Here is a 25,640-nt window from a genome sequence, read left to right as displayed (position 1 = left end):
TGTCACTACTGAACTGAATTTAAAAAAATGTTGAGCAGGATGTTTATAAAAGCAAGGTAAATCTGCCCTTTAATTAAAGCCATTACTTTTTAACCACTTATGATTCAACCTCCTGTGAGCCAGTAGGGGTCACTATAAGGAAGAAATGCATATTTTATCCCAGTCCTCCAAGGGTTGGTGGGGGGTCCCAGCCAATAACTTGTATTCCTAGCCACTAACTAGTAAACAGCACATACAAGTCCCTTGGGTCATCATTAAAGTGTCCTTAGCCAGTTTATTTTACAATAGTCTGATCCTGCTTTAAAGAAAAAACAAACAATAAAAAACCTGTGGCAATTCATTTTAGCATTTCTTTCAGAGCAGAAGGATCCCAAATACCGTTACTTAATTTATAACAACATGGAAAAATACAACAAGCCCAGGCTTGTATGCCTGTCTTTATTCACATGTCTTTTCCCATGCAAAATAAGTCCGAAATGGAGATGAGGAATTTCCCATAAATTACAAGTGTAAGTTGTTCGTCATGGAATCTCACGAGAGTTTCCTAGGTAATTGTTACCTCCACAGATTAAGCAGATGGCACTGAGAAGGCCTGTTTCTGTGTCATCCATTTCCAAAGGCAGGAGCTGGTTGGCAAAGGTGAACACAAGGTCAGTCAGAGGACCAAATCCAGCATTGTGCATCTGAGTTCGATTTAGGGTAAGGCCATCTGAAAAAGTCATGGTGTCTTGTTCTGGGGTATACCTGGTGCAAATTCTAAGAATCTGGAAGAAAAAACCAATAACATTGATGGATGATCTAAGCCAGCCTGTTCTGAGAGCTCCAATCAGATGTAAGCAGAAAATAACATGGAAGATTTCCAAGGAGCTCTTGCATCACATGGCGCATTCTGCCCCCCTTTCGGACGTTGAATGTCTTCTCCAGCTCTTTCATTTAAAGACTACGGAAGTCAAAACACAGGGGCCAAAGTTATTTATGGAATATTAAACAAGACAAGAAATTTTGAGAAATATCTTTTTGTTAAAAGTAATTCATTGTTTGATTCAAATAAACATTTACTGAGTACCTACTTATGTACCAGGCATGGTGCCAGTTGCTGGGGATAATAAGATGAATAAGATTCTACTCTTCTTTTTTTTTTTTTTTAAGAGTTTACAGTCTGCAATAAATAAATGACATAGCTACCATTTATTAAATGCCTAGCATATATCAAGTGCTGTACAAAGCCTATATTCAATCTTTCAAACAATTCCGTAAAGTGAATATTCTTATCTTACATATGAGGGACTTACGGCTCTCAAAGGTTAAGCAATGGGCCCAATGTCACACAGTTAACATGTAACTGAATCTGACTCAAACTCAAGTTAGGCTCTCTATTCCAAGATGCTTCTGATCACACAGTTACACAGACAGCTATAATACAAGGCACAGGAATGGAACCAGCAAGGTGCTACGGAGTTCAGAAGGAAACCACACATATATAGTGAGAAGGAATCAGATCCACAAAGAGGAGGTGGCATTTTGACCAAGCCCTAAAGCAGGGGTCCTCAAACTTTTTAAACGGGGCCAGTTCACTGTCCCTCAGCCATTGGAGGGCCGTTAGAGAGTGCGGTGCACATTCCACACATGCGCACTGTGGGCCCGGGACGAGTCGGGTGCTAAGCAGGACAGGCAGTAGTGGCAAAAACACCCGGCGGGCTGGATAAATGTCCTCGGTGGGCTGCATGTGGCCCACGGGCCATAGTTTGAGGACGCCTGCCCTAAAGTGTAGGTGGGATTTCTATAAGCAAGAAGCCTGGGTCGCTCTGCCACCATCTCCCAGTCCTACCTGATGTGCCCTTGATACATAACTCCGCTGTCCACCCTGGGGTGCCTGCTATATGGAAACTCCTCCCTGCACTGTACCTCTAGGCCTCACTCAGAACATGACAAACTCAAAATGCCATCAGCCCCGCCTCATGTTCCCACTGTCCTATTAATCCCAACTGCCGGGTAAGAGCTCTGTGCATTCCAGAGCACTCACCCACCCAGAATCACATTTCTATACCAACAATGGGGAAGGGCCTCTGCTGACCAGGTTTCTATACTTGACTTTTCCTTCTGAAAAAAGGTTCAGAGCTACTTGAAGCACAGAGAGAAGTTAATCCCACCTGGCTAGAAGTGAATAACCTGGTAGGTTGAGGAAGCTGAGGTTTTTTTTCCAGATGCTTGTGCTCAGTTTGACTGGGTGTAGCCCTCATGGATGTCCCTCTTATTCTCAACCTAGAGGAGGACAGCTGGGATCAGAAGGACCTGCATGCTTCCAGTTACAAGGCCATGTGCAGAGAGCAGGGGCTCTCTGAGAAGATGCCGGACCCCCACCTATGAGGGAACTCCTGTAGTAAAGCCCCCTCCACCACCCTACCCATATGCCCACCAGGGCTCATAAAACAAGAACTCATGTCAGATCTCTCACCTGGTCAGGGCAGTGTTGGGGGTTTGGAGCAAGGATGCTTCTCATGGGAAAGACGGTCCTATCTGACTGGCAGTGTGATCAGCAAGAGCCTGATACCCTCGGGACCACATTAACCAGTGCACTGGAGAGGGCACATGCTCTTGTGTCCTTGCTCTGGTTCTCTGACTCTCCAAGATGACAGTGAGCTAAGAGCCAACCCTCCTCCTACATACAGAACTCCCATGTGGACATGGAGGAAGGCACCAGGACGCCTTGTGGAATGATGGTATAGGACCTTAGGAGGATGAATGAGTAGCACTCCTCATCCCTAACATATAATACCTAATGTTTTATTGATCACCTACTATCTATATGCCAGGTCCCATGCTAACCACTTTAATGTATTATTTTTCCTACTGACCCATCAGTTAAGTAGGACTCTTATCCCATTTATGGGGAAACAAACCTCAATAGCTTATTCTAGGTCACAAAACTAGCAGGTGGAATGATTTGATTCATGCTGTTTCCAAAACCTGTGCCCTTAACCATTGCGCCATAGCTGCCTCATTCTTCCCTTATGCCAATCTCTGAACCCAGACACCCGAGGTTGGATGACCTCTGTCCCAGCATTGATTTAGATAACAGCCTTATTTGTCCCATGGGCTAGGTGCCTTTGTATAGCACATAACTAGCATAGCTATTCATGGTGGTCTACCTGGCGTCAGGAGTGCAGAGCTGGTGGCCTGGAAACAGAAACGTCACTTTCTGTGGGGAGGGGCAGTTGAATATCTAAATCAGGACATGTTTTCAAACTTCTTAATGTTTCTGTTGTATGATCAAGTGGCACAGTGAACTGTACAGCGCCTGATCATGAATGTGAGTGGTTATCAAAACTTCACAAAGATCTCTCGTCATTGGATGGGTGGTTGGTTTCACCTCTCAGACATTTGCCCAGGGACCTGTCTGAGCTGGCCCAGCCATTTCATCTGGGTGCCCAATTGGCTGACCTATTTAATATCATCTTGGTATCTGATGAGGTACAAAGCCATTCCCAATATCAGCAGCAAGAAAACCCAGAGGTCATTGAGTGTAAAGCCTACCTTTCCCGTGAAAGCCCTAGGAGGTAGAGTGTGGTGCCCAAGATCACACAAGCAATGATGCCAGAGACTAGAACTCAGGTCTCTCAACCCCTAGCCTAATGTTCCTTCAACTCCTTGGAGAAACATTAGGAAATGCTGTGTACGCAGGGAAGAGTTACCATATGACAAAAAGTCAGTATGCTCAATATTTATGCACTCAAAATCCCCAGACCCTTTTCTTGTCTGGAATAAAATAGTTACTAAATAAGCCTTTGCAGCTTCAAGGTGCTGCCAAGATTTGAATGTACAAGATCTGTCCCCTGCAAGAGTGAAAGGAACCAGGGATTTGTTAGAAAGGAACAGAAGACCAGTATTTAGGCCTTTGCAAGTTGTCAACAATTCACTCAGAAATCCATGTCCAAAGTGCAGCAGCACATAGACGTTCATAAGGGGTTTCCTTCTCAACAGTTGAAATATATCTGGATTCTGAAGAAGCATCTAAACTATGTCCTATTACCTTTCTCCCTAGAATGTTCAAAACGAAAACCAAGTATAAATGGTCCATCCAGTGGGAAATGCGCGTGGCCTGAGAAGGAAGACTACTCAATGTCTTCTTTCATCCGAGGAGCCTCCATCTCTGGCCTCCACCTGAAACAGGATGAGCCCAGTGTGCAGCAGGCAACCCCCTCACAGCTTCTGGCCGGCCCTGCCTCTGGAGAGAAACCAAGTAGTTTCACCTCCTCACACTAAAGTCAAATGCCAGGAGCAACCACCAAGTTCTTCTCTAGGGCTGAAACACTCTTTGTTTGAGAGGAGGATATCTCATCAGGAAAGACCAGCATGCAGACCCCACGAGATGGGTAAAAATAGCGTAGGCAAGGCTGACTCCCCAAAAGAGGACCCTGTAGGGCAACACGAAGCTCCTGTTGATGGTCAAAGCTGATCCTCCTCAGAGCAAAAAAAAAAAACCCTCTCTTCCTGCCTTCAGCAAAGACAACTGTGCCTCTTTCTACTGCTTTTGATGAGAGTGTGTGTTCTGTGTGCCTCCCGGGAGCAGCCTGCTTGAGGCTTGCAGCCCTGGAAGGATCTGAGTGCGTGACACTCAGAGGCAGAGCCAGGGACTTGTCCACCAAGCTGCCACTGTCACCTCTCCTCCGGGGAGGGCCTCTTAACGGGTCCCTTATTTCCACTCCTGCTCGGGTACTGTATGGTCAATCCACAGCAACCAGAGACCCTGTTCAAAACGTTCAACGGAGGAGACCCGTCCCGTGCTAACACTCTTCCAACGGCATCCAGTCCTCTTTAGAATAAAATCCACACTTCTTTCTGTGGGCCTCCATGGCTTCCTTCCTGCCTCCCCAACTTCAACTCCTCCTGCTGTCCTCTTGCTCACTAACTTTGAACCGTATTGGTCTTTGTGACCCTTCAACAGCTCCCAGCTGAGGCCAAGCATTTGTACTTGCTCTTTCCTCTGCCTTTGATGCTTTCCTCCCGATTGATCTTCATTCTCAGAGCTCAGCGCAAGTGGTGCTTTCTCAGAAAGCTCAGTGAATGTGCTTGCTAAGACCCATTACTTTCTATCACTTTTTAAAAAAATATGAAATAAGACTGTTTTAAAATTGAGCTATAACATGTAGTAGTTTTTAAATATGCCTGCAAATTCTCCCTTCAAGTAGCAGTTACTCCCTCATTCCCCTCCCCTTGAGTGTGGCTGGCCTTAGAGACTTGCCTCTAACAAATAGAATACGGTGGCAGTCATGGTGTGAGACTTCTGGGACTAGGTTATGAAAGGGACTGTGGCCTCCTCCTTGCTTGCTGTCTCCTGAATCTCTTGCTCTGGGGTTAGCTGGCTGACATGTCCTAATGCCACTCCAGCTGCCCCATAGCAAGAAGCAGAGCCCTCCCACCAATAACTAGCACTAACTTCCAGGCAAATGTGATGAGCCTCCCTGAAAGCAGATGTACCAGCCCCAGTCAGTCCTTCAGATGACTGCAGCCCTGGCTGGTGTCTTCACTACTGCTTCATGAAAGACACCAAGCCAGAACCACCCAGCTAGGTCAGTACCAGATTCCTGACCCACAGTGACCATGAGAGATGATATGCTTATTGTTTGAAGCTGCTAAATTTTGTCGTGATTTGTTATGTAGCAATAGGTAACTAACACAGTGTGCCTCCCTTGAACCGTACACAACTCTCCAGCTTAATGCATTTTCCCTAACTATATACTGTGTAACCACCACCTACATCAAGATATGAATATTTCTAGCACCTTAGAGGCTCCTTTGGCTCCTCTCAGTCAAACCTCCTCCCCCAAAGTAACCATTATTTTGACCCCTATTCCTATAGGTTAAGTTTGCCTATTCTTGACTTTTAGTTCACTAGAATCATACAGTATACTCTCTTTGGTGTCTGACTTTTATTCACTCGATACAGTCTCTGTGAGACTGGCTTAAATTAGTGCACGCAGCATTCGTTTGTTCTTTTTCATTGCTGTGTGATATTCCAAAGCACGAACCACCGCCCTGCTGTATTTTCCTCATAGCACCCATCACTTACGAGCTCTGTGAATGAGATTGCTCTTTCTCTGTCCTCACTCTTGGCCATCCCTTTAGCACCCAGGACAGTGTTCTCCACTCAGTAGGTGGGCAATGAATATTTGTTGAGTAAACAAACTGGATTCCCTTATCACACTGTCCCCCACCTGGCAAGCCCCAAAGGAGGGCACCCAGAGATTGCTCAGTGTTTAGGCAGAAAGGAAAGCACAAATTGCTTGCCCATTTTGGTCTCCACCCGGATTGTGTTTGGCAGCTTGTGGGCAGGTCCTGATCTGATTTGACTATCCCCAAGTGCTTGTGGGAATGTTTAAGTAGTGATATTAATACCACCACAACACAGAATGGCTACTATTAAAAAGAAAATTAACAGATGTTGGCGAGGGTGCAGAGAAAAGAGAATGCCTTATACACTGTTGGCGGGAATGTACATTAGCACAACCTCTATGGAAAACAGTGTGGAGATATCTCAAAGGACTAAAAGTAGACCTACCACTCCATCCAGCAGTCCTATTGCTGGGTATCCACCCAAAGCAAAAGAAATCAATATATCAAAAAGATTCCTACACTTATATGTTTATCACAGCACAATTCATAATAGTGAAGATATGGAATCAATCTAAGTGTCCATCAACAGATGATTGAATAAAGAGAATATGGTATATTAACACAATGGAGTACTATCAGCCATAAAAATGAACCAAAATCATGCCTTTTGCAGCAACATGGATGGATGGAACTGAAGGCCATTATCTCATGCGAAATAAGCCGGGCACAGAAAGACAAAAATTGCATGTTCTCCCTCAAAAGAGGGTTCTAAAAATATGCTTGAATGGATATAGTGGAATGACAGATGATGGAGACTAAGAAGGGTGAGGGGGCTGTAGGGGGGTGGACAATAAGTCACTCATTGGGTACGATGTACATTATTCAGGTGATGGACACTCTAAAAGCCCTGACTTGACCCCTACACAATCTATGCATGCAAGAAAATTGCTCATGTATCCCATAAATGTGTACACATAATAATAATAAAAAAATGACATAGTATGTTTTAATGACATCATAACAATAAAAAAAAAAAAGACACAAAATGTTTTCCCCAGTGAGACCTGGGGCCAGCCTGCCTTCACTGAGAAGTAAATGTGCTAGAAGCAAGAGCCTCTTGTAACTGTCAACTGCTTTCTAGACCGGCACTCTAGCAGCCATTGTTTTACAATGTCAAGAGAAACAGATGGAAGTATTTTATATTTTTAACCTAATAGATCCAAAATATATTTTTTTTGTTTCAACATGTACTTGATATAAAAAAAAAATCATTAAGGAGATATTTTACTGTTTAAAATACTAAGTCTTTGAAATCCAGGGTTTATCTCGCAATACAGCGTGCTTCAGCTCAGCCACGTTTCAAGGTGACCCGTGGCTGCTGAACTGGCCAGCACAGCTCCAGATGCTGTTTCCTGGCAGCTCCGTACTCGACAGTTCACAGAGACAGCCCAGGCTTGCTCAACACGGGTGATGATGGCTTACTTAGAGGAGCACTTACTGTGCGCCAGGAATCAATTAATTCTCCCAGCAACCTAACTGGGGAGGAGCTACCGTTGTTCTCATCTCACTGGTGAGGTAACCGAGGCTCGGAGAGGTCACTTAGCTTCCTTCCCTAAATTCACACAGCTCCTAGGTGGCAGGGCCGGGATTTGAACCCACGGAGTCTGGCTGCAGAGCCTGGCCTCTTCCTCACTACACTGGCAGCCTCACAGCGATTCCAGGTGACTGACGGGGCCATTGCTCTGCGCTCACAGGTGAGACACAGGGCCTCCTCGAGATGGCACAGGTGGCCAGGTGCAACGCTTGAGCCTGCACCCAGGGCGGGCACCCCTCTCCAGCCTGGGCTCTTGTCCCTGTCGAGTCCTGGGGAAGCCCAGGGGAGGGAGGGACAGTTTCATGTGGGACTGGCCTCTGGGGGTGCACAGCCACACGTCATCGGGACCCCAGGAGCCACAGATCGTGTTCTGAAGTCACGCAGGCCGTCACTGTTGTGCCACCAGGAGCAAGGTGCTGCTGGGACTGGCGTGGGAACATTTTCCTCAGGGCAAGCGAGGGGCAGTGGGTGGCAGGACCCAGGGAAGCCGTGTGTCCCGTTAGGGAAAGACATCATGCTTGGAGCTCGCATAGACACCGTACTAGGGAAGCAGCACTTAGGCTGGCATTTGGATTGTGACTTTGAACTCATTGGCTCATCCATCCATGCCTCCGTTCATGCACGGGCGTTCACTGAACGCCCCTTCCGCGCCTGGAACTCCGCCACAGCCACCAGCCCCTGCCCTCGCCGAGCGCAGTCTGGGGCAGAGGACACCGGCTAGCACGCCTCCAATGACACGATGTCTGTAGTGCCATGAGAGGGACCAGCCGTGTGCCCGTGGGAATGGAGCAGGTGGTCGGGGAAGAGACGACCTTTCAGCTGAGGGGAGGAGAGCAGGCGGGGAAGAGAGCGAGGGGAGGGCAGGGATGGCAGAGAAAGGAATGGAGGGTGCAGAGGCTCCAAGTCAGCACTCAGTCCGGACTGAGGCTGCAGGGAGTGACAGGAGGGGACTGAGCTGAGAGACGCACCCGGGTGAGGCGGGACGGTGGGCGCTTCCCGTGTGGGCAAATGCAAGCAGCCCCAGGTCTGTGGTCCCAGTTCTGAGAAACACAGGTGATGGCTCTGTTACAGGGCCTCCCAGTGGAGGCAGGGCAGCCTCCGTCACCCCTCTCCTGGGTGCCACTCATGCGCCACCCTGGCTTTCCTGGTCATCCACCAAATGGTCTGATGTGAAAACTCTTGTCTTTTGGATTGTGAACCTTTACCCTGCGCTGTGTTCTCACATGGTTTCATTTCAGTATGAAAAATACACCTGTTCACTGAGTTCCCCACCACGGTCCTACCTGGCAAAGCAAGTCATTTTCTCGTCAGAAAACGGCTCAAGTGTCTCCACTTTGCGAAGGCAATTTTGCCCTCCTTTACTTGGAGGCTGAAGACTCCCTCAGGGGGAGCCCTAGGCGTCTTTGGCTTCCAGTTGGGCCTCAGTTGCCTCCTCTGCAAAATGGGGATAAGAACGACCCCCTGAGGGTGTAGTGAGGCTTAACAATCATAACATGGAAGGTCACTGAGGCCCACAGTGTGCTAAATTCGGTCCCAAGCCCTACGTATCACCTTATTTCTTGTTCTCCAGACCCTGAAAGGAAGCTTCTATTGTAACCTTCATTTTTTCATTTTTTTTTTTTTTTTTGAGACAGAGTCTCACTCTGTTACCCGGGCTAGAGTGCTGTGGTGTCAGCCTAGCTCACAGCAACCTCAAACTCCTGGGCTCAAGCAATCGTTCTGCCTCAGCCTCCTGAGTAGCTGGGACTACAGGCATGTGCCACCATGCCCGGCTAATTTTTTCTATATTTTTTTAGTTGTCCATCTAATTTCTTTCTACTTTTTAGTAGAGACAGTGTCTCACCTGTGCTCAGGCTGCTCTCCAACTCCTGAGCTCAAACGATCCTCCTGCCTCAGCCTCCCAGAGTGCTAGGATTACAGGTGTGAGCCACCACGCCCGGCCTGTAACCTTCATTTTAAATATGAGGAAACTGAGGCTCAGAGAAAAGAAATAACTTGCCCAACACCACGCAGCTAGTAAGCAGCAGAGCCAGATTTTGAACCCAGGCAGGCTGGCTTCAGAGCCCAATCTCAACAGCTTGGGCCGGGCAGGATCCATGTGGAGCCACGACTGGGAGGAGCCAAATCCTGTAGTAAAACTGGGGCAGGCTCGGGCTGGGTGGAAGAGCCCGACTGTAAATTCCAGCAGGGTGCGGACTCTCTTGTCTCCCCTGATATCCCCAGGGCCTGGCACGTAGTAAGTGTTCAGTAAATATGTGTGAGAATCATGACTTCAGCCAATATTTATTCAGTGCTATAGGACAAGATAGAGCAAACATCTAAATCAAGAGTCAGACCACGGCACGTCTCTGCTCAAAACCCAGTGACTCTTCACGGCACTGAGAACGCAAATGTGCCCGACAGCAGGTCCTGCTGCCCTCAGCCACTCTCTTCCAGGCACACTCACCTCCCCAGCCCTGCCCCTGGGCCTGTGAACGCCACCCCTGCTATGCATCATACCCCTCTCCCATCAGTCCTTCTCCTGGCTCTGGCTCTTTCTGTCCCTTTGTTTGGGTCTCTTCAAACGCCACCTGCACCCACAGCCGAGCTATAGAAACCAGCTCCTGCCCAGCTCAGTCACCTCTGTCCCTGATTCCTCCATTTCTGTTTTTTTTTTTTGCAGCATTTAAGACACCGTGTAATCTACGGTGCTTGCTGATTGCCTGTCTCCCCCCAGGGGAAGGCCAGCTCTATGAGGGCAGGGACATTAGTTTGTGGGGTTCCCTGCTGCATCCTCAGCCTAGAAGAGTGCCTGACACACGGCAGGTCCTCAACTGAATCTCCGTGGAATGAAGGAAAGAAGGAAAGGAGGGAAAGGGGATGGGAGGGAGAGAGGGAAGGAGGGAGAGAGGGAGCAGAGGGAAATCAGAGGGTCCGGACACCTCAAGTCTTGTTTTCATGATTTTGAAGGTGAGAGAGACTTGCTCCCGCCTGCAGAGGAGATGAGGCAGGTGAGAGGGAGTATAACAAGGTAGAAGATGGAGATTAAACACGAAGGAAACATGAGGACAGAGCTCAGGTGAGGGGACCACTCCTGGGGGCTCCCTTGCGTGCCAGGACACAGGCCTAGGGTGCTACGACTCTTGGGTAGACAAAGGAACATGAATTCTGCCTGCAGTGGTTATGAAGAGTTTGCTTATTTCAAAACGGCCACTTTTTGCCTACTTGGCCCCTGTGGGAAATCATGAAACCCAAAGCAAGGCCTCAGAATCTTCTCCTCTCAGCCTTGCACGAGAAGCCTGGCTGTGGGCCCCACTCTCAGAGGTCCCTGCCATCTCCCTGGAAGGTGACGTGGCCAGCAGCAAGGGCGGGACAGGTGAGGTCTGCCTTCCCTTTCTACCTGTGTCCCGAGAGGCTCCCACCTCACGATTATAAATCAGCTTTTCCCCAGAGCATCGGTGGCATGTCCCACTGCGACTGCACCTGCCCTGGCAGACGGGCCGGCAGAAACTTCCCTGTCCCATTGGAAGTCCCCAGTGAGACGCTTGGCTGAGTAGGCGGCACTCAGGACTGGTGGTCCTGAGGGCAGCCTTGACTTTCCTCTCTAGGGGCTGATAATGACCTCAGCCTGTGTCTGTCCATTGTCCGTCCATCCGTCTGGTTTTTCTGTCTCACTCTATCCATACATCAATGGCTTAGATGAGAAGATTCTTCTAAACAGCTCAGCCAGTTGATATGCTCATCCCAAAGATGCTCTTTGAAGTTGTGCATTTTTCTGGACCTTGTGATTCATTGCCTTTGCTACAAATTCTTGGAAGTGAGTTCTTATCTAGGGCCAAATAAGTATTCCTTCTGCTTCGGCTCATATGACTGGAGGTCTCTGCCCTTCCCCTACCAGGGCTTCTTCCTCATTTGCCTACTGCACCCCGACTCAGACTCCTCACCCCCATGGGACCAGGAAGGTGTGCCTGGAGGTTTCCTGACTCCTACCACAGGGAGTTAACTGCCCACATTCACCCACGTTTGGCTTTGCTTTCAACATCATGGGCTGAGCACCTACTACGTGCTAGGTGCTTCTAACCATTACTATATTTAATCCCATTGAAGTAGTTACCTTATTTAATGCCTTATGGATTTGTATTCCTATCTCGTGCATAGGTAAACTGAGGCTTGGAGAGGATAAATAACTTGACCCAAGTCACAGAAACTGGTTCCTGTTCTACCTGATCCACGAGGGGCTAAGGGCTAATTCTTGGATCCACCAACAAACTGGAGTGGAAAGGGGAGCTAGGTCTCGAGGAGGCTGGGCCCTGTTCTCTGAGCACGTGGGCTTTGCAGAAACAAGACACTTTCCTGGAGGATCTCAATGCACACCAGTCATCCCAAAGTTTCCCAAAGGCTGGGGGTGGGGCAATCACAAACTGTCACAGTCTGGCAACCAGGCAAGAGAAGGATTAAGAAACAAGCAGAGAAGCAGTGTCTGCTGATAACTTAAGGGTGTTCTGAAGCCAGGAGGAAACTCCTCTGAGCATTACGCTTTAGGCACCTGTCAGAAAAGCATTAAACAAGCCTGGACATTGGCATTGTCGTTATTTATTCTAATAGCTCAGTGGTAACCTCGTTATCTATTTGCCCAAGTTGCCTCTATTTCTCTCTGGGATCACTCTGCCACCCCCAGGGCTCCTGTTTGTTCTTCTTATCCCCCTTTACATCCTCTTTTGTCATTGGAGTCGCAGGGCTTGGGTTTGGCTCTTGAGCTCCAGCATCCACCCGGCCTGGGTGGTCACCTAGCCACCAGCTCCTGACCTGCAAAGTGGCCGAGTCCCCGTCCCTCAGGCCCAGTGGGCTGTGTGAGGCTCAGATGAGGTGAGGTCAGCACACTCCACAGATTAAGGCTGCTCTGATGTTTCAGCTTTCCTGAATGTTCCTAGATTCACCCCGACCCTCTGGTTTTATGAGAAGTGAAAACACCAGATAGGCTCTCAGGGTCCCTGGCACCTGCAGGTCACTGAGTAACCACTGCCACTCCCCCTCAGGTCTGCTTAGCAAACTCAAGGACACGCAAACACCCAAGCTTCCTGCACAAGCACCCTGGCAGGGCCCAATCCGCCCGAGGGGGACTATGCATGTCTGTGTTTCATTGCAGTGACTGTATTTGCTTTGCAGAATGGTTTATACCCAAAGCTATGAAAGATGTAATAACAAGAAAAATGTATGCCTGTAAAGCACTTCAAAAGCTAATTTTACTTTCTCTGTTTTCTGATGCATCCCAGGGGGCCCGTCTCCCCTCCACTTCCTCCATGGGTCTCTCAGCACGCACGCCCCAGGCAGGACACACCCCCGCTGCCTCTGATGGCAGCTGCTCCCATCCAAGGAGTGGGCCCAGCCAGAACTGGTTACCCTGGTTTCCCTAAAGCCACCGCCAGGGAAAAAAGAGGATGTCCAGCCGGCAGAGAACCACAGAGGACGACATGTGGTGGCGTCCTTACCCTCTCTAAGGCTCTGGAAGCCCCAGTGTGGGAAGGACAGGGAGCCTAGAGGCCTCAGGGATCCCCTTGTACAGATGAGGAAACTGAGGCCCACAGCAGTGCTATGGACTACGTATTTGTATCCACCCAAATTTCATACACTAAAGCCCTAATCCCCAATGTGATGGTATTAGGAGGTAGGACTTTGGTGAGGTGACCAGGTTTAGGTGAGGTCAGGAGGGTGGAGCCCCCATGATGGGATTAGCACCCTGGTGAGGCGATGAAGGACCAGAACTCCTCTTCTCTGCCTGGTGAGGATGCAGCAAAGGCAGCTGTCTGATCCTGCAGGAGAGCTCCCACCAAGAACCCAACCATGCTGGCTCCCTGCGCTCGGACCTCCTGCCGAGAAACAAGTGTCCTTTGAGCCACCAGGTCTCTGTTATAGCAGCTCAAGCTAACGAAGACAAGAGAAAAGGGTTTTTTCTCAAGGCTGAAGATGGAGGTAGTGCAAGATCCAGGGTGGAGGGTGTGCAGCAGCGCACTGCAGGCCCCCTCCAGTGATTTACCTGGGAGAACCCTGATGGTCTTTCCAGTAGCTCCAGGGCTGTCCCGTGGAAAGGGACAAGAGCCTGTGAAGCTCCAGGGGCAGCCCATGACCTTGCCGGCATGACTGGGCCTGGCCCGTATTGGAGAAGGCTGCCTCAGGAGGCAGTGGGCCAGCACCACTGAGAAGGTTCTGTCCAACTCCAGGGGGTCTCTAAGCTTTTGTCTACTGAGCTGAGATTCCGCAGGGAGGATGGGACAGGGTGCGCGCAGGAGGTGGCAGGAAGTGAGGCCGGAGAAACCGGGGAAATTGGGGAAAGTGAAGCCTCCTCTGGAGATCTTTTTTTCTCTCGGTCTCTTCCTTCCCTTCCTCCTTTCCGCCCTCCTTCCCTCAGCAGCCCCATCTGAGAACCCGGAAAGGCACGTACCAGGATGTCCAAGCAGGCGGCCTTCAGCAGGGTGATCTGGTCTGCAATGGTCAAGCCGGTGAAGCCTGGCAGACGTTTTGCAAACTCCACGATTTTAATAATGCACTTAGTGGCCAGTTCGCTGAATTTGTCCCAGAGTCCCAGGTCCAGTCGGACTCGATGGTCGGCACTGGAATTCTAGGAGGGAGAGAAAACGCCATCAGGTGTATGTATGTAGTTTTGGGGAAGCCCCACAGTAGTATGTATGTGGGGAACTCAACATGTTTTCTATTAATGGGCTGACACTTTAGCCTTGACTGGGGCGCCACGTGGTGGGGTGGCTGAGTTTTTAGCCAGATTCATCTTTTTAAAATGCTCAAAATCTTATGGCTCTACCACTGCACCATTAAGTAACAGAAGAGGGGGAGTTTCGCTGTATGCAGTTGTCCAGGCAATAAATGAAGAAGGAATGAGAGAACGAGGAGTCACCATTGTGTAACCCTGATGAATTACTGGCCATCCAGTGGTTGCTGATATCTTATACCTGATCTCAGTCAAAAGGCCAAGCAGCAACAAGGCTGCCACTATCTTAAAACAGGCAACCTGTCATGCTGGTGTCCCGAATAGAAAAACCCACCACCAGCTATGAAATAGTCTGGCCAAAAATCAAACTTGAATCAGATTGAGCCTCTAGATTTCACTGCAGGAAATACAGGAACACAGTAAACTACACCATGGGGATGCAATTGTCAACATCCTCATTGCCAGAAATCCTATAAAACCAATGAACTGGTTTCTTCAACACATTCACTGCAAGGGGGAAAAAGAAATTGGGAGAGAAACCCAAAGATTAAAAGCAGCTCGACCCAAATGCTCATTAACTGGTGAATGGATAAATAAATAGTGATTACAACCACACGATGAAAATGCTAGGTAGCATTAACAAGGAAGGAAACAGTGGCACATGCTACAACAGGCTGAATGTCAAAAGCATTACACTAAATGAAAGAAGGCAGACATAAAAGCCTACACACAAAATGCTTCCGCTTATATGCCATTCTGGAAAAAGCAAAACTATAGCGATAAACAGTTCAGTGGTCTTCCAGGGGCAGGGTGGGGAGGAGATTGACCACAAGGGGCACCAGGGAACTCTTTGGAGTGAGGGAAAGATTCTACACCTTGGCTGGGGTTATGTTACTTGACTGCATACTTCTGTCACACTCATCAATCTATACCTTTAAAAAAGGTAAATTATGTAAATTAGTCTCTAATAATCTTGACTCTAAAAAAAATACTTAGGAGACGTATCAACCAATTGCAAAGTATAAACCTTATCCGAATTATGATTCAAGCAAATAAACTGTAAAGAGATCGAGACGTACGTGATAAAACTAGAAATTTGAGATACTAAGGTGTTGGAGATATTAATTTTATATTAGGACAATAGTAATGCCATTGCCATTTTGCTTTTATTTGTAGAGGTTGCTATCATCTAGAACACATATTAAAATATTTACAGATAAAATAATGAGATATTTGTAACGTGCCGTCCAAGGAGAGGCGAAGCTCCCCACGCCTGGCGTTTGGCCCTCTGGCAAATGTAAACGGCTCAGTAAAGGTACTCTGAGTCTCAAACTGATACTTTTCGTTCCCCGCCTCAATTAAAATCAGTCCGCAGAAGGCGATAAAACGGGCTCTTGCTTTTAACGCGGGCAGGAAAAACCCAGAAGGAAAAGTTTGCGTGCAATGCCACGGAAGCTGTAAGAACGGTGGCAGCCGGCGCGGCCTTCCGCAGCATTCCTCGCAGAGAGCAGGCATGCATCCTCCAGATTTATCTCATTCTTCCTCAAGGACCTTGGTGGAATACAGTGCACTCGGGGGAGCATAAGATCAAGATGTGTGGCCATTCGGGCTGTAATTAAATTTAATAGGCAGTTTATCCGGTTGGTAGGAAGATGACACTGAAGAGAGGGACAGAGAGGCAAGCTTACGGTGGGAAATCATCTTACAATAGAGTATCCATCTGGAAAAAAAGACATTGCCCCGACCCAGCAAGTGTGAACGAAATCTTCATCAACATCGGATGAGGTTACTTTATCACGCGCCGGGGCTCAGAGAGAGGAGCCTGTCGCACCTTCTATTAAAAATAATGCACAGCCGTCTTAACGGCATGTAAATCTAACTCACTATTATGCAAACTGAAGGGAAGAGGCAGTTAATAAAACACAAAATAACCCGGTGTTTTATTATACCGGTTGCTGGATTCATAGGCACGAGGCTTAAAATGGCTTATATATTATCTTCCAGCTGCGCAAATGGAGAGCCCGGCCTGTTTGGGTTGGTAATGAAGGCGGGTGCAGCGAGCGCCCGGGAGGTGCTGGCTTTCAGCAGCGTTTCCGAGTGTGCAGGGAGGAAAACCGGGGAGGAGGGAGAGAGAGGAGGATGGGGAGGAAACAGCCAGCGCAGAAGGGGAAGGGGCTCTCCTCTTCCACCCCTGCGCATGGGAGCTGGCCTGGGAGCTGCAGCAGCCTCCCAGGACGCAGGGCAGCGGGCCCCCTGCAGGAGCCCAAGGCCCCTAGGGCCATCTTAAACAGCAGAAAAGCCCAACCCCACTATGAAATCCAATTAAATGGCAATTTTTGCCATGCAAATGGATCCCTTTCTTTCTGCTGGTTTGGTTCTCTGGGGCAATGTGCTCTTTTCTCAGTGGCGTTACTTTTGGAACAAGACCCATAAACCAAGGTGGAAACACCGGTGTCTTTAAAACCCCATTTGTGGCGGCTCCTGGGCGCTCCGGTGGTTTCAGTGGTTTATTCAGGGCTGCTTGCTAGTTTTGTTTTTTAGCTAAGGAGGATATGTAAGTTTCCACTGAAAAAATAAAGAGTCACATGCTGTGGGAATGTTGTGCTCATCCATGGGGGCGACCATCCTGAGAGACTGATGTCCTTCCAGGTCCTGTTTGCAGAATGTTCTAGTCATCCACGTTCCATTCCTCCAGTTTGTGTGTTTTTGTCCGTAACTATCGCTTACCTAGGGCTTGCCTCGTGCCAGGCACTGTTCTAAGTCTTTACGATTCTTACCTTGCTTTACTGCTCACAACAGCCCTAGGAGGTAGGCCCCATTATGGTCCCATGTGGCTGACGAGAGAGGGCTGAGGCCCAGAGGAGCGCAGTCACTCGTGCAAGATCCCCGGGGTAAGCAGAGGGGACTGGATTCACCCAGGCAGTCGGGCAGAAGCACCCAGGCTCCCCACCACTTTATCCTGTCACCCCTCTCACTCTTGGTTCCTCACGTATTCTGCTTCCTGGTTAGAACTTCCTGTGTCCTCAAGCCTCTTAGTGCCTCTGTGATGTCCCTCCTGGCTGGAAACTCCCTCCTGGCTTCTAGGAGGTAGTTACAAGATCTCTAGCCCTGCTATGAAGAGAACCTTATGTGCCAGGCCAACATCTCTTTGTGGTCAACAGACACATATGAGGCACTATGACAACGTGGCTTCTGGAATGTACCAGCTAGGGCATGTCCACCCATGGGAGGACAAGGTCCCTAATACACTTGCAGCATTTTTCTCAGAAGTGGATGCCTCCATCAGGTGGGGAGAAGGCAGTTGGCAGCCACTCTTTAACTCTGGGTGGAAAAGTGGGCATGGTCTTAAAGGTATGGTGTAGCCCATGGTGCAAGCCAGCGATAATGTGGAGGAGCGCATAAGGAGGGTCTCTAAGGACCTCTGAGTGTTTCCTAGCAGTCTGCCTAAAAGCAAGGGTGATGCTGCTGCAGGATTCTCCTGAAGGCAATGTGTCAGGGGTGCTCCCGGACCACCAATGTCTAAGGTTCCTCAGCTGGGACGTGAGCCCGGAGGGCTCCTCTGCACAGCTGTGCTCCTGCTCACCTGGGGCTCAGAGATCTGGGGCCTCTGCGGAGTGCAGGGTAGGGTGGAGGATATAGACCAAGGCCCTCTAGAGGATGTCCAAGAAATGCTAGAAATTCTGGAGTGGTCCCAGCTGCTGGGAGGGGCACGGTGGCTTCTGGAACTCCAGGGGCATGTCTAAGAAAGATCAGAAGCTCTGCCCTGTGCACCTGGGTGCCACCTTCTTGGACCTGTTTTTCCTCCTGGCTAGAAACTTCCCTTGGCTAACACCTACATACCTTATTCCAGCACACAAAGCCCCCAGCAAGCAGGCCTTAACCGATCTCCTGAGACTTAGCTGCTCTCTAGCCCTTTCCCTGCAAACTAGAGAAAATGGCTGTGTTCAGCCATTCCCTTTGCCAGGAATGTCTTTTCTTTTTCCACCACCCAGCAAGATCTGGGCACTCAGCACAGTGCCTAGAGTGCATTTTTCTTCAAAAGGTGAGGACTTATGTGTGCTGTTCCTAAATGCTCACAACACTTGTGACAAGACAGGATTTTCAGCCAGCCTTTGCAACAGAGCTGCAAGCGTGGAAAGGTAACACCCGTGCACGCCAATTCCGCACTCAGCAGGTGTTATGGGTGGAATTGTGTCTCCCCAAAGGATGTGTTGAAATCCAAACCGCAGTATGTTAGAGTGTGACCTTAGGAAACAGGGTCTTTCCAGAGGTAATCAAGTTAAGATTAGGGTGGGCCCTAATCCAATGTGACCGGGGCACTTATAAGAAGGAAAAAAATAGGTAGAGGCTGACAGGCACAGAGCAAGGATGATGTGAAGACACACGGCGAGAAGACGGGCACGTGAAGACGGAGGATGGGTGCGATGCAGCTACAAGCCAAAGAACACCGAAGATTGCTGGTGAATCAGCTACGATCAGAAGAGGCAAGGAAGGACCCTCCCCTAGAGCCGTCAGGTGGAGTACGGCCCTGTTCACACCTGACTGTGGACTTCTAGCCTCCAGGGCCGTAAGAGAACAGATCAATGTCATCTCAGCCCACCGGGTTTGTACCTCTGCGTTCCAGCATCTCTGGGAAACTCCCACTGTGGGTACATAGCACACGCGCGCTGCAGAATGGAAGGGTGGTCTGGGTGACCCGGGAAGGACATGTGTGCTTACTGGCAAGAAACTGAGGCTCACAAGGTAAGTGATGGCTCAAGGTGAGACAGCTGAGAGGTGACAGAGATTGGAACTCAGGTCCCATGACCACCCACTGAGCTTCCACCCCTCCTGATGCGTCTCTCCTGGGGGTCCGGCCTCCCTGAGTTTCAGGTTCTGACTTCCCCTTGGCTGATCACAAGTGTTAATTTTTTTAAAAAAAAAAGAAAGCCACATCTGCCAATGGCTGTCACTGCTCACAACAGCCTTCCCTTTCTGAAGTCCATCTCCTAGAAAGTCTTCCGGTGGTTTAATAATTCTGCTTGTGGTCATTTTTCTGGGTAGATTAAGAGCCCCTTAAATCTTCATAGTTCACATGCACGAGCCTCTCAGAGGACGGCTTATGTCCCATCGAGCCCTGCACGGTGATGAACGGCCTGCACATGGCGGAGCAGCGGGGGCAGGTGTGCCCCGAGCAGATGGCCCCAGCGGGGCGGCACGGCCTGGAATCTGTCTCGCTGTCACACCCACACTTTACTTTTCTGGAACCTGGGCATGTGGCTAGGAAACACGACGAGCCGTTCTTAACAGGATAAAGAGGAGGAGACCTGCCCATTCTGCACATTTCTTCTGTGCCAGAAACTGTGCAAAGGGCTCTGACATATTTCTCCCATTGCACCCTCCAGGTATGAGGCAGGTACATTAAAATTCCCTATACAGGTGAAGGCGCAAAGGAGGATGCAACTTTCCAAAGACATGCAACTCCTAAGGTGCAGAGGTAAGATTTGAACCTGGGTTTATGAGGCCCCTAGAGCCCAGATGACACTATTGCTAGGGTTTGATCCAGATGTCCTCAAACTGCGGTCCGTCGAGGACATTTATCCAGCCCACTGAGTGTTTTTGCCACTGCTGCCTGTCCTGCTTAGCAGCCGACTCGTCCCCGGGCCCACAGTGTGCATGTGTGGAATGTGCGCCGCACTCTCCAATGGGCTGAAGGACAGTGAACTGGCCCCCTGTTTAAAAAGTTTGAGGACCCCTGGTTTGATCTAAGGAAGCAGAGTACACATCCTCGGAGCTAGGACACTTCCTCTGGTTCATTCCTGGTTCCGTTTTGCAGAGCCCATCTATAAATAGCGATGCTCCTGCTTTCATGCTTGCCACGTGGAATTCATCCCCACTTTTGTGGGAGGGAAGGTCACTGGTTAGACACCGTCCCAGGGGTACTGGCTCCGAGGCTTGGAGGTGAGCGCCCGGCCCAGGCCTGAGGCGGAGGGAGGCGGGCGTGAGTTTCTGTCTCCTCTACCCTCTCCTGCCGCCCTCTGGGACCTGACCACTTGCCCCGAATCTACCCTAATTAGGGAAGAAAAAGGAACTACTCTTTCAAAGATCTGTAGTGGGCGTCTGGCTGCCTTTATTTTTTTTTTTTTATTCCTCTCCTCCCACTTATTCCAAAGGCATCTGACAGGGACGCCAGGCTGGTGAGGATGACAGGAAGCCTCTTGCAGTGGAAGCAACTGCCTATCTAAAAAAAGCTCTTTTTAAAAATTGTTGACTCGGAACTAAGAGCTTGCAGAGAATGTGTGGTGGCTGCTGTTATTTATTTATACCCCCACCTACTTCCAGAAAGGATTTGAAGTCGCTGGCAATAACAACACGGCTAGATCTGGGTGCAGATAGCGGAGATAAAGGGACAGCTCCCCGCGCCAGGGAAGGGCGGAGTGGGTCGCGCAGGAGGTCGGCCGCCCGGGGGTTAGGAGCCTGCTGCCGCAGACTGAACTTGTGTTTCTATTTTCCCTGCATGACTGAAAGAGGGACAAAAAAAAGTCCCCACAAAGTGCTTAGTATGGCGGGCCCCAGTTAGGGCCAGGGGTGCCTCATGCCCAAAGTGGGGTGAGTGGCGGCCCCCAGGGAAGCCCCTCGGTCTTAGGCCAGAGCAGGTTCTAAGATGAGGATTTGAATGCAAGTGGATTCTGTGCAAAGAGATCCCCAGAGGCTGGGGGAGGGAAGGAAGGTGGCCAGTACCGGTCACCACGGTGGGCAATCGGGACTCAGACTTGCTGGGAACTCTGGGAGATGGTTTAGAGAACACCTGAGAGTTATCCTGCCCAAGGAACAGGTCGGTGAGGTGTTTAACCGTCCCCTCCTCCCCTGCCACCTTCTATCCAACAGTGGTGGGGCTGCTCCGGGACTGGCCATGCCTCACATGTGAGCTGTCCTGTAGCCAGGTCACCCCCAGGGCATGTGTTCTAGAACGGGGCAAATGCTCCAAGTTGTGCTTGTCCTGCCTTTCTCCAGATCAGAGTGGGGGCCACGGACGCCATGGGGACTAACTAGGCCATGCTCTGACACCCCCACCCGGGGAAGAGGGAGGGGCCCTGAGATAGAGAGTAGCTAATGACACCAGGTACTGCCTGGCCCAGAAGTCTCCTCTTCCAGGAGGACTCCCCACTCTGATCTCTTTTGTTCTGTATTTTCTAGAGCCCAAACTTTGATTTATTCCTGGTTGACAGCCACCTCCTCCCAGCCAGATGTCTCCGATGGCTCCTGCTTCCATTTCACCTAGTCGACAACCCTCTTGAGGTCTTCTGTGTATAATGCAGCGGTTAAAAGAGAGCCGCCCCTGGAGTCAGACCGTTCAGGGTCAAGTCTCACTTCTAGCACTTGTTGACGACGAAGCAAGGGGAAATTTGTTTAGTCCTTCTGTGCCTCAGTTTACTCATCTGTAACATGGGGGCAACAATACCCACCCTCACAGAGTCCTAAAGATTAATGTATCTAGAGTATTTGGCATGGTCCCCGGTACATAGAAAATGTTCAATAAATATTAGCTGTAACACTAACGGTGATGACAATAATAAAGACTTCTGATCTCAAACTGCCGATTTCTCTCCATCCCTTACAGACTACAATGCAGACTCCTCAGTTAGCATCAACACTCCGCGGGGCTTTTTTCCAGTTCCCACTTCCCAGTCGCTCTCAGCTCAGCACGCTCCTGCCACCTCACAGCACCCGTGTCCTCTCCTCTCCTTATGCATGTGTCCCGCCACCCCACAGCCTGACCTGACGTCCCCATTCCTTAGGTCAGGGCTCATGCACCTTGTCACTGAGCCCAACACAGTGCCTGGGCTGTGGCTGGTGCTCAACAAATATTTATAAAAGGAATAAAACGCTACGCTCCTTGGCACTGGTTACGAATCCTTTCAAACTTCTCTGTACCATCCGACAGACCCCGCGTGGGGCCAGGGCCCCGAGCGCCAGCTCGCACCTGCAGGCGGGTGTCACTCACGTCACATCGCTGCTGCGTAGGTATGTCCAGGTCCCACAAATTGCTTAATTCCCCCCTCCAAGCCGTTTTACGCTATCCAGATTTATAGATGGGGAAGTTGAGGCTGGGAGAAGTGAAGTAACTTGTTCACAGTCACAGGGCTGAGGTTGGCCGAGGAGGACTTGAGCCACACTCGGTGAGCTCCCAGGCCCTTGCTTGGGGGACACGGTACCACCTCGCACAGCCTCTGCTTTCCCTTGCAGGTGACAATGGAAGCTCCCCTAGGATGCCCAGCCTTGTCCATCTGGGGGTCCCTGCTCTGCGATGGGACATGCTCCCCGAGCCCAGCGGGGCTGGTCCAGCGAGCTAAGCCTCTCCCTCGGCCTGGCCTGCATGCCGGCATCCCTTCCGCTCCCTGGTACCCAGGAAGGTTGAGGATGGGCAGGCCTCGGAAGGTTGTCCTGGGTCTTGCTCCTCAAAGCACAGCTCGTTTGCTCTTCAGAGTGTGGTCTGCAGAGCAGCAGCACCGGAAGCTTGTTAGAGCCCCCGCCCCGGCCATGCCTGCCGCCCCCCAACCTGCATTTTAACAAGTCTGCCAGGCGCTCCAGGTGCACACTGCGCGTGGGGAAGCACGGCTCAAGGTTCTTCCTCTGCTTCCAGGTGAGCCCAAGGTCTGGCCCAGAGGCCTGACTGTCTCGTGCAGACACCAGCCCATCAGAAGCTGGTGCCACCCAGCCCTGCAGCCTCACGCTCACCGGAGAGGCTGCTCCAGCCTGCGCTCACGCCAGTCCGCACAGGCCACGCCGTGGGCCTCGTCCTGGTCACCCGTCCCACCAACATCCTAACACACGACACCATGTGCTCCCCAAGAACTGCCTCAAAGCCCCTCCACTCGCTGTTCTCTTTTCTCTCTGGCATCACCGTTTCACCTTTTCAATCTTCAGCATCTTTCACGCTATTCTTTTGCTGCCACACCAGCCCCTAAACCAGCAAATGTTGTGATATTTGGATTTTTTTTAAAAAAGTATGTTTACTATAGTATCTTAGGTAAGCAACCTAAGCTATTTAAAGAGGCCAGGCCGGGCATGGTGGCTCATGCCTGTAATCCTGGCACTCTGGGAGGCAGAGGCGGGCGGATCGTTTGAGCTCAGGAGTTCAAGACCGGCCTGAGCAAGAGCGAGACCCTGTCTCTACCAAAAATAGAAAAAATTAGCCGGGCATGGTGGCGCATGCCTGTAGTCCCAGCTACTCGGGAGGCTGAGGCAGGAGGATCGCTTGAGCCCAGGAGTTTGAGGTTGCTGTGAGCTAGGCTGATGCCATGGCACTCACTCTAGCCTGGGCAACAAAGTGAGACTCTGTCTCAAAAAAATAAAATATAATAAAATAAAAAAATAAAGAGGCCAGAACAACAGTCTAGTTATATTCATTCATTCTTCAAATATCTATTGATTATCTATTATGTGCCATAAACTAGGAATATACATCAGTGAACACAATACATGAAAAATCCACTTCAAAAAATTAAAGCACCTCGTGCGTGACATCTCTACCAGCACAACGTAGACCAGACACCACATGCCTCCTACCTCTTTATCTCACTTTCTCTTTTCTCCCCTTCCCTTTAGATCTGATCTCAGTGAAAGCAGAAGGCTGGGGAGCAGTCACCCAACGGGGGACAGGTCACGGCTGCCCTCAGCTTTTCTAGGTGCTGTTAGGGGTTTTACCCACGTCCTCTCACTGAGGGCAGACCCCGGCCCAGGGGATGGCCTTGACCATCTTGGCTGGATTTTACAGCTGGATTGGTGTTTTCAAAAGATTGTCTCCCACCTTGGCTTCCCTAGGTCCCCTCTGTACAGGTGTCTGCCGTGACCCATGCAATACTTCACCAGTGTCACTTGACTCCTTCACCAGATCAAAGTCCCTGAGAGCCGCAGCAAATATTAATAGTTCATGGTGCCAGTGCCTAGCACAAGGCTTGGCGTGTATTAAGTGCTCACCTAGTGCATCTTGAGTGGACGCATGTGTGTATAGCTGAATTGAGAAAACACTCATCTTGCTCAGTGCCTGCCAAAAGCCCTCGCCATAGAGGGAAGTGGTCACTGCATGGGCCCCACTCGGCTGAAATGCAAGTCTTGGGCTGCGTTTGGGTGGAAATCCCTGCCAGGCCCAGGACAAAGAGTCTGGGAGTGTGTGTATGTCCGTATACACACACACACACACACTCGCGCCCGCTCGTGCAAGGGCCTGTGCCCACTGTCCCAGCTGCCTGGGGCAGGAGCGTCTCTTACCGTGGTGTATTTGCCCAGCTGGCAGAGCGAGGGGAAAGTCTCCTGGTGAGCTTTTCGGATCTTCTCTGTGAGATCGTCCAGCTCAGCTGTCATTTCATAGCTTTCTGTGCATTCTTGCTTCGAAGGCTCCTTCTTTTTCTTGTTCCTGTCATTCCTGACAGCTGGAAACGAGAGAGAAAGCAAATCAGGGGTCACTGGCCTGAGCAGGGAGGTGCCATCTCCCAACACGGCCTTGGAATCATCCAACACATGGAACAGGAACGGTGGGGAAAGGTGGTGTGAAGGCATCTCCTCGGAGAAGGGGTTCGGCAGCCGGGGGGGCGGGCACAGAGCTAGGTTTGTGTGTGTGCACGTGCCGGTCGGTTCTTACAGAAGCCTAGCCTCACCAGGCGGCTTAGAGTCTTGGCTTTTTTGCAAGAGAACTTTCTATGTGGACTGATTCCTTGACGAGAGAAGGATTTTCCCAAGAGCGTTACCTCCCCATTCTAGAGGGGATGCCCTGAGAGACACGGCCAGGGAATGCCCCTGGCCCCGGAGTCAGGTCCCTGAACAGAGCCCCTATTGCCTCGTAATTGATATTTCCTAGCGAAGCATTCTGGTTTCTTTGCTTTTCAGTTTTCTGAGTTAACTGGCACTTGGGAAGAAACTCATCTTAGAGATGATGGGAGTATGGTTTTAGTCCCTTCGTGTTTTTCCATTTCCTAAACTTTCTGTATTAACCATGCCATCTTTTGTTATATATAAAGTTGTTTTAAAATAGTAACTGATGCAGTATGAAACCCTCAGCCTGGAAAACTACCCGTTCACGTGTTCACTGTCCTCCACGCCTCACCTGGCCCTCGGGCCCCTCGGCAGGTGTGTGCCCCTCTCCTCTGCGCGCTCCCGTCCAGCGCAGCGCCCGGCACACGGTCAGGCCCAGCACACAGTGTGGAGGAAGCCCGCGCTCCCTCCCACAGCGCAGGCCTCTTGGATGACTTCAAA

At 50.1% G+C, this 25,640-nt stretch overlaps 1 protein-coding gene across 6 annotated transcripts in view; it reads right to left on the bottom strand.

The window, feature by feature from the left end:
- Positions 1–25,640, bottom strand: part of RARB (retinoic acid receptor beta) — a 702,725-nt gene that overhangs the window by 3,719 nt on the left and 673,366 nt on the right. For 4 of the 6 annotated variants that reach the window (XM_012786193.2, XM_012786221.3, XM_012786235.3 and 1 more), the window contains 3 exons: positions 24,660–24,820; positions 14,127–14,303; positions 560–764 (listed from right to left, as the gene is read on the bottom strand). In XM_012786193.2, the coding sequence (XP_012641647.1) occupies positions 560–764; positions 14,127–14,303; positions 24,660–24,820 (543 nt within the window). The remainder of the gene's footprint in view (positions 1–559; positions 765–14,126; positions 14,304–24,659; positions 24,821–25,640) is intronic. The other 2 variants (XM_076005783.1, XM_076005786.1) reach the window with 1 other exon arrangement.

Source organism: Microcebus murinus, chromosome 1 (assembly GCF_040939455.1).
Source record: "Microcebus murinus isolate Inina chromosome 1, M.murinus_Inina_mat1.0, whole genome shotgun sequence".
NCBI lineage: Eukaryota > Metazoa > Chordata > Mammalia > Primates > Cheirogaleidae > Microcebus > Microcebus murinus.
Note: the sequence above shows the minus strand (reverse complement) of the source record. Positions and strands in the feature narration are given on the sequence as shown.